This window comes from Lagenorhynchus albirostris, chromosome 3 (assembly GCF_949774975.1).
Source record: "Lagenorhynchus albirostris chromosome 3, mLagAlb1.1, whole genome shotgun sequence".
NCBI lineage: Eukaryota > Metazoa > Chordata > Mammalia > Artiodactyla > Delphinidae > Lagenorhynchus > Lagenorhynchus albirostris.
Window position 1 is genome coordinate 117,644,011 of NC_083097.1, and position 9,374 is coordinate 117,653,384.

General features: G+C 39.4%; 1 protein-coding gene across 1 annotated transcript; it reads left to right on the forward strand.

Moving 5' to 3' along the window:
- Positions 1 to 1,338: 1,338 nt before the first annotated feature.
- Positions 1,339 to 4,254, forward strand: LOC132518395 (protocadherin beta-14). Its single transcript, XM_060146360.1, has one exon. The coding sequence runs from the start codon at positions 1,339 to 1,341 to the stop codon at positions 3,736 to 3,738; it is 2,400 nt and encodes a 799-aa protein (XP_060002343.1). The 3' UTR covers positions 3,739 to 4,254.
- The last annotated feature ends 5,120 nt before the right edge of the window (positions 4,255 to 9,374 follow it).

The window sequence follows — 9,374 nt, forward strand, 5'->3', positions numbered from 1 at the left end:
GTGCCGCGGAGCGGCTGGGCCCGTGAGCCATGGCCGCTGAGCCTGCGCGTTCGGAGCCTGTGCTCCACAACGGGAGAGGCCACAACGGTGAGAGGCCCGCGTACCGCAAAAAAAAAAAAAAAAAAAAAAAAAAGTCTCCTGAAGGGCTCCTCCAGATCACAACTTGTAGTTCAATACCTTAGGAAAGGTTTCAGTGATGTCCAAAAATATGGATTAGATTTTATTTATTTTAACAGGCACTTAACAAGCACTTACTAGCCACTTTGTAAAAATTAACTCATTAGATTCCTATGATAATAATCCTACGAGGTAAACACTATTATTACCCCTATTTTACAGTTAAGGAAGCAGAGGTACATAACTTGCCCAAGACTTAAGATAGTGAGTAGGAGAACTAGGATTCTAATGTAGACATTTTGGTTCCAGAATCCATGTTCATAACCACTATGCAATGCTGTCTCCTAGGTATAAGATGTCCGTTCTTGGTATTTATATATTACTGTTTACCTGTGCATACATTCTGGCATATTTTAATTACTTGCCTGACAAATTTTCTAGACTGTGAGCTCCATAAAGATGCACATATGTATTTTTAAAAATATACAAGTGAAAAAAGCAATGACATTACTAACTATAATCGACTGAAATCTATAAGTGTTTACAAGCGTGTAGGGGAGGATATATTTGCAATTACTCAATAAATGGCCTGAATAAAATATCATTTCTTCAGTTCAGGACATTTTAATGGTTCCTCTTGTTGGGCATTCAAAACAGTGATAATTCAGTGCACTTCATGAACCTTGTTTAAATACTGATTCGAACAAACCAACAGTAAAACATATTTTGGAGGAAAATGTGTAAAAACAAACACAGATTGAATATAAATTATATTAAGCTACCAGCACTAAATTTGTAGATTGTGATAGTGGTATAGTATATATTTTTAAAGTCGTTATCTATTACAGATACTTAGTGAAGTATTTAGAGGTAAAAATACGTGATGTCTGGGATTTGCTTTAAAATACTCCAGATGAATTTATGAATTACTTGTTCAAAGAGAAAAAAAAAATTCTACTGAAAAAATTCATAGAGACACATGGTGGCGCTGCAGGATAAGATGAAAAGAGTGCTTCTACAACACTGTGGGCTCCATTATTCACGGGAACAGAGAACATCCAACCCACTGAAAAGAGAGAGATTAAGGAGCTTCACCTACAGACCTGCTGGAGGTTTATATACTCTCTAGAAGTTTCCAACTAAAAAAAGAATCAGAGCCTCAGCTTGCAAAATTAGAGCTGAACTTAAATTTTTCTACAAAAGAGGTTTCTTGAAGAAACCATGGAGATCAGAGGGGCACTCGTTCTGCGGAAAAGGCAAGTTCTGTTTATCTTTGTTTTACTGGGATTGTCTCAGGCAGGTCCTGAGTCTGTGCGCTATTCTGTGGCAGAGGAAACAGAAATTGGCTCTTTTGTGGCCAATCTGGCAAGGGATCTGGGGCTTGGGGTGGAAGAGCTCTCTTCGCGGGAGGCGCGGGTAGTGTGTGATGATAATGAAAAGCATTTGCACCTCGATTTGCTGACCGGGGATTTGCTCGTAAGTGAGAAACTGGACCGGGAAGAGCTGTGTGACTCCACGGAGCCCTGTGTTCTGCATTTTCAGATGGTACTGGAAAACCCTTTACAGTTTTTTCGGGCTGAGCTACATATCAAAGATATAAATGATCACTCTCCTACATTTCTTGACAAGGAAATAGTTATTAAAATATCAGAGAGTACCATTATTGGAACCACATTCCTAATGGAGAGTGCCCAAGATTTGGATGTAGGAAGCAACAGTCTCCAAAACTACACAGTTAGCCCGAATTCTCATTTCCACATTAAAATTCAAGACAGTGGTGATGGAAAGATATACCCTGAACTAGTCCTGCACAGAGCGTTGGACCATGAGGAGGAGTCTGAGCTCAGATTAACACTCATAGCACTGGATGGTGGATCCCCGCCCAGGTCTGGGACAACTTTGGTCCTCATCAAGGTCTTGGACATCAATGACAATGCCCCAGAGTTTCCTCAGAGGCTCTATGAGGTGCAGGTCCTGGAGGACACACCTGTTGGCTCTTGGATTATCACCATCTCTGCTAAGGACTTGGATGCAGGAAACTATGGGAAAATATCTTACACATTTTTTCATGCATCAGAAGATATTCGTAAAACATTTGAAATCAATCCACTATCTGGGGAAGTTCATTTGCGATCACACTTGGACTTTGAAGCAATACAGTCACACATTATAAATATTCAGGCAACAGATGGTGGGGGTCTTTCGGAAGAATGCACTCTTCTGGTTAAAGTAATAGATATAAATGACAATCCACCAGAAGTGACCATGTCATCAATTACAAAGACAATTCCAGAGAACGCCTCAGAGACCCTTGTGGCTCTTTTTAGTGTCCGAGACCAAGACGCTGGGGAAAATGGGAGGGTCGTTTGCTCTATTCAAGATGACCTCCCATTTTTTCTGAAACGGACCTTCAAGAACTTTTTCACTCTAGTTGCAGAAAAAGCACTGGACAGAGAGGAAAGAGCCGAGTACAACATCACCATCACCGTCACTGACATGGGAACCCCCAGGCTGAAAACCGAGCACAACATAACCGTACTGGTGTCCGACGTCAACGACAACGCCCCCGCCTTCACCCAGACCTCCTACACCCTGTCCGTCCGCGAGAACAACAGCCCCGCCCTGCACATCGGCAGCGTCCGCGCCACAGACAGAGACGCGGGCGCCAACGCCCAGGTCACCTACTCGCTGCTGCCGCCCCTCGACGCGCACGTGCCCCTGGCCTCCCTGGTGTCCATCAACCCGGACAACGGCCACCTGTTCGCCCTGAGGTCCCTGGACTACGAGGCCCTGCGGGCGTTCGAGTTCCGCGTGGGCGCCGCCGACCGCGGCTCGCCCGCGCTCAGCAGCCAGGCGCTGGTGCGCGTGCTCGTGGTGGACGACAACGACAACGCGCCCTTCGTGCTGTACCCGCTGCAGAACGCCTCGGCGCCCTGCACCGAGCTGGTGCCCAGGGCAGCCGAGGCGGGCTACCTGGTGACCAAGGTGGTGGCGGTGGACGGCGACTCGGGCCAGAACGCCTGGCTGTCGTACCAGCTGCTCAAGGCCACGGAGCCCGGGCTGTTTGGCGTGTGGGCGCACAACGGCGAGGTGCGCACGGCCCGGCTGCTGAGCGAGCGCGACGCGGCCAAGCACAGGCTGCTGGTGCTGGTCAAGGACAACGGCGAGCCGCCGCTCTCGGCCAGCGTCACGCTGCACGTGCTACTGGTGGACGGCTTCTCGCAGCCCTACCTGCCGGCCCCGGAAGCGGAAGCGGCGGACGCGGCCCCGGCCGCCCCGCTCACCGTCTACCTGGTGGTGGCCTTGGCGTCGGTGTCGTCGCTCTTCGTCTTCTCGGTTCTGGTGTTCGTCGCGGTGCGGCTGTGCAGGAGGGTGGGGGGGGCCTCGGTGGGTCGCTGCTCGGTGCCCGAGGGCCACTTTCCGGGCCACCTGGTGGACGTCAGCGGCACGGGGACCCTGTCCCAGAGCTACCAGTACGAGGTGTGTCTCATGGGAGGTACTGGGACGAATGAGTTTAAATCTCTGAAGCCGATTATCCCTAATCTTCCAGTCCAAGACACCGGTAGGCATATAGGAGAAAATGAGAACTTTAGGAATAGCTTTGGATTCAACATTCAATAAAATAATTTACTTTAAACTTCTAATATTTTGTCATTCTTGGCAAACTGTGGATCCATTTTGTCAATCTGTAATAGATTTTACGTTGGACGGTAGTTGCATGCATTATCATTCCTCATGTTCTCCTCACAGTTGCTTTAAAAATCTTTATTTGTGGCTATAATGACATGGAAAAATAATCTGTGTTCTGCTTTTTCATATATTTGGTCAAAATGTCATATTAATGGAGTTATTTCTAATTTTTTGTTCTGATAATGGCATAGTTATGCAAGACGATGTTATTATTTGGAGGTGCAAACTCAAGTATTAAGACCAAATGCCACAATGTATGTAATTTACTTCTAGACATTTCATCAAAGCATAGATACAGCAAAAATTAAAAATGCTGTTGTAGAGAACGGACTTGAGGATATGGGGAGGGGAAGGGTGAGCTGTGACAAAGCGAGAGAGAGGCATGGACATATATACACTACCAAACATAAGGTAGATAGCTAGTGAGAAGCAGCCGCATAGCACAGGGAGATCAGCTCGGTGCTTTGTGACCGCCTGGAGGGGTGGGATGGGGAGGGTGGGAGGGAGGGAGACGCAAGAGGGAAGAGATATGGGAACATATGTATATGTATAACTGATTCACTTTGTTATAAAGCAGAAACTAACACACCATTGTAAAGCAATTATACTCCAATAAAGATGTTAAAAAAATGCTGTTGAAGCTGGGTGGAAAGTATATTGGATTTTACTGCACTATTCCCTTTGAAAATTTTCATCACAAAGGGTAAAAGTGCCACCTCTCCAGTATTCAGTAGTAGGGTATCTTATTTGTTTGTTTTTTGTTATATAGTGTTTTTCAAGAATTCACTTTATGACAAGATAAAAGTGACCACACTGAAAATTATTGATTTCTTAAGTAATTTTCCTTTTTTTTACTGTTGTCGTTGATGCTGTTTTCGGAAGAGTCTTATAATGTTCTGGGATTTTATGTTGCTATTTTGTTTTCTTTCAATATACCACATTTGCTGGTTTAAATTTGTATTATTTTATGTTGTTCATTATGTAACTCATACGTTCATGGTATCATCTTGAGTAAATACTCCTACATCAGAAGAGTACAGATAAAAACTTCTTAAGAAATTAAAATGAAAATTCAAACTGGTAGAGAAATAAATTAGGTTCACTTTTCTATTGATTTTAAAAAGTAAATATAAAAACATCCTTAATACTTTGTGGCCTCTCTCAGATGTTCATAAAGAAGGAATGGGTCTATATTAATGGTTTATAGATGTCTCATGGTGTTCCAAATTATAATGTCTCCAATCTATAAGTGTACAGTTCAGTGGACACTTTGGTAACTAGAATGTAGTGTGGATATAGAGCTACTGTGCATATACATTTCTGTGATTTCTCTCATAAAATTAAATATTATAGACTAGATGATGTAGTAAAATGCAATTTTGCTTGACATTGTGAAATGGGTAAAACAAATTCCAGTTTTTTAGGAATTTTTTTCTTTGCTTCATGCAGTTTTTACTGGTCTTATTTTGTGTTGCAACAGATATTTACTAGTTGTGAGAATTTTATTAAATAGACATTTAAGCAGTACAATCCTGAAAAAGAATGTTTGGGCCCTCTTTATCTCTCAGAGTCATTAGAAGCAAAGCTTATGCTTCTTATGCATAAGAGTAAGAGTAGATAACAAAATATCCTATTTGAATGATACAGAAACAAACTTGTACACTACCAGATAGAATGGAATTCAAGGTCAGATATTTTATATAAGAAAATTTGGTGATGATTGAAGAGGTGTCAAAATCACTTGGGGTGGGGGGGAAGAGACTGATTACTTAGCAATGTTATTGGGAAAACTGGCTCACTATATAAAGAAACAAAATCCTTATCTCATGTGATATAAAAATAAACTTCATGTGGATCTAAGAGGTGAATTTGAAATATTTAATTGGAAAAAATGTAACAAGTCTAAGTAAAAATGTCTTTATGACCTTACTATTGATTTTGATTTCTTAAACAAGGTTTTAAAAGTGCCAACAATAAGGATAAAAATTGACAAATATTACTACCTCAAAACTAGAGGATAGCCCAGACAAGCTAGCAGATGACAGACAGGGAGAAGCTACTTGCAGCATTTTCACTGAGAAGGATTAATATTTAGATTAGTCTTACAGATAGCAAAAGTCAGAAAGTCGGGAGAGCCAATAGAATATTTTTAAAAGGACAAAAGGGAAAGGAAATTCAAAAGAGGGGAAAACAGAAAGTCTGAGAAGAACATGAAGTGATACTCAACCTCATTAGTTGCTGATACACATGGTAAAACAGCAGTTTATACCCATAGCATTAGTAAAGATGACAAATTTCCATCAAGTAGAACCATAGGAAATTGCATATACACCCCATTTTGAAGGAGTTTCAATAGTATTTAATGAAATTTAGTATGTACATACTTCATGATCCAGCAATTCTACTTTGGGGCATATAAGCCAGAAAATTCTTACACAGCTTTACAAAATGAAGTGCATGATAATGTTCATCTTGGGAAAGCAAAGAATAGGAGTCTATCTACATATCCATCAGTAAAGCAATTGATAAATAAAGTGTGGAACATGTTTGTGAAGGATTATTATGCAGTGATCAAAAGGAGTGAACTAGGTGTACAGACAACCACATGAATAAATTCCAAATGTTTCAAAAGGAAGAAAGAGCCTGAGATTTATTGTACATACCATATATATCCATATAATACATAATATCTTAAACTTATAGAAATATACAAATATATAAACATTGGAAGAAGAGAAGAAAGAACAAATGTAGGAAAGAAGATGTGTGTTTCTACATAGGAGTGCAGACAGAAGTGTGAGCTATACCAATGTCAATGATAAGACATTGTTTAAATTGATTGCAGCATTATAGAGTTGATTTAGTATTGATCAGATGAAGTTGGTTTAAAAAAAACACATTATTTCTCTATTCTCTCAATAAGATCAATTTCCCATACTCCATGAAAGCTAAAAATTTGCTTGTCATTTTAAGACATAACAATATCCTTGAGAATTTACCTTTTTAATAAGGGTGGTATACATTATGTACACCAACACTTCCACTGAAAAAAATAGCTAATAAAACACTAATATATGTCAGGTCACAGTTAATGTTTAAAGGTAACTCAGAGAGAAAATCAGCCCCAAATCCACTTTTTTCCTTGGGAACAATTGGAATTCTGGGATATGTGAACCTCTATTTTGATGGTGTATATGGGGGAGGAAATCAAAGCCTGACAAACTGAGAAGCTGATAGAAGACCCTCACTTTAATAAATATGGAATCCTCAGAACGACACCTTTATGGTAGTATTAAACTGGAAATGGATGAGCCCTTGTATGCCATTTCAGCCTTGAACTTGAGTTTTAGCGTTGAACTTGATTTAAGGTGGTCATTGACAAATAGCGCTCCCAGATCCTGATAGAACCAAATGCAGACCTTCTATGAAAGAAGGTTTATTCATCTTAATCCTAGAATTATTCATATAAATAATTTTTATGTTCTTAACTTGAACATAAATATAACTGCACGCACAAGGAAACATGACACCATGAGTGAGAGCCAGCAGAAAACATAAAACACTTGCAAACACACATAAACTTGCAAACACTTCAAATATTTTGATTATCAGAAACAGTCTATGAGAAGCTAACAACTTTAACTGAAATAAAAGTTACACCTGAAAATGTACAGGGAACAAGAAACAATAAAATGTGAAAGATTAGGAAAGAACCAAATAGAGCTCCTGGAACTGAAAAATATGATAATCAAAATTTTAAACTGAATAAAAGGTTTAATAGAAAACTAGATGCAGTGAAATAAAGAATTTGTGGAGCGAAAGATAGGTCAGACTATAACTTATCCCACATATAGCTCAGAGGGTTAATAAGGTGGAAAATATGGAGGATGTGGTTAGAAATGCAGAACAGAGTAAAAAAGTTTAACATATATTTAACCAGAATTTCAGGAGAGATGAGAAAGAATAATGGCTGGGAATTGTCCAGAATTGATGAAAACCTTAATGCACATATTCAATAGACCCAAGTAAACCTAACAGGATAAATGAAAGATAACCATACCTGGAAACACCATTGTGAAATTTCAGAAAGACAAGACAAATTTCAAAAGACTTTTCTTTTTAAAGAAAAGTCATAGGAAAAAGACACTTAATCTTTAAACACATGACAGACTGAAAGCTATGTTCCATGTTGACAATTTCTCAACAGTATTAATGGAAACTAAAAGAAAGATACCTTCCAAGTGCTGAAAGAAATCAGTAAACCTTCCTGCCTAAATAGTCTCTGCATATGAGTCATCAAATGAGAGAATCAAATCAACTGGATGTCAGTTGGTTTTAAATTAATTAAGGTCATGGGAAAGAAGTGGTATAAAGCTATTTTTCAAATATAACTTTATAGTTTTACTCTGTCCCTCCCTTGCCACAGTTCTGAGTCCAGGAGTTTGACCTACTCTATTTCTAGCCTTCTTCATCCCTAGTGACATCTAATTTTACCTTAGTCTAGTAGATCTATATGACCATGGCCAATTTCTAAAGATGGTAGTCTTTTAGAGCTGCACCTCTGAAATCACAAATTCAAATGTACTTCTCTCAATCTACAACTTACATTCTTTCTCAAAGGGCTTCAATCACCACTCATACCAATAAATCCCACATTTGTCTCTGCAGCCCAAACCTCTTTCCTCAACTTAATTTATATAATGTAAGATAATTTATGTTAACAGTTTATATGGATACTCTATGAACACCTCAATCTCAACATGTTTTAAATTAAAACTTTCTATTCCTCAAAACTAAACGTCTTCTCCAGCTCTAAACATGTTCCTCTTTTCTCCTCTTCCTGTGTTTACTCTACCAGTTAATAGCGCTAACACTCTCCCAGTTCCCTAAGCCTGAAAAAAAGTACATTGACTTTTACTCCTTCCTATTCTACTCTGTGTCTAATCACCATATCCTGTATATTTTATCTTTATCATTCTAATACAACTCTATAACTGCATTTCTAGGTGACAGCAATATTATCTCTTACCTGTATTAATGGAACAACTTCTAATCCATCCCTTGCCTCTAGTCTCAACTCCTCTGTGATTTATCTTCAACTCTGAAACAGGATGATCTTCTTGAAAGATAAGAACACAGTCATGTCACTTTTCTATTTAATAATCTTGCATTTCTATTAATGTAGATTCCAAATGACTTGGCATGGCTTACAAAATACTTGTTGATCTTTCCAATCTCAGCTCTCACCATTTCTCTCCTCTTACTCTATGGCTCAGCCATACTGATCCTATTTCAGTTCTTCCAAAATACTTCTTTCATTTTTGGATTTGCACAATCATGTTTTTAGTTTGCTGGAAACTTTACCCCACACCCAATTTTTGTTTGGATTACTCAAACTCGTTTTTCATGTATCAAATTAGAATTAACTTTTTCCGGAAAAGTCTTTCCTCTACTTCAAATCCTGGTTAGATGACCCTCGTCTATGCTCTTATATTAGCATGAACTTTTGCTATCATGGCATTCATTATGCTCTATTTTAAATGTGTGACCACTTTTCTGCCTCTATC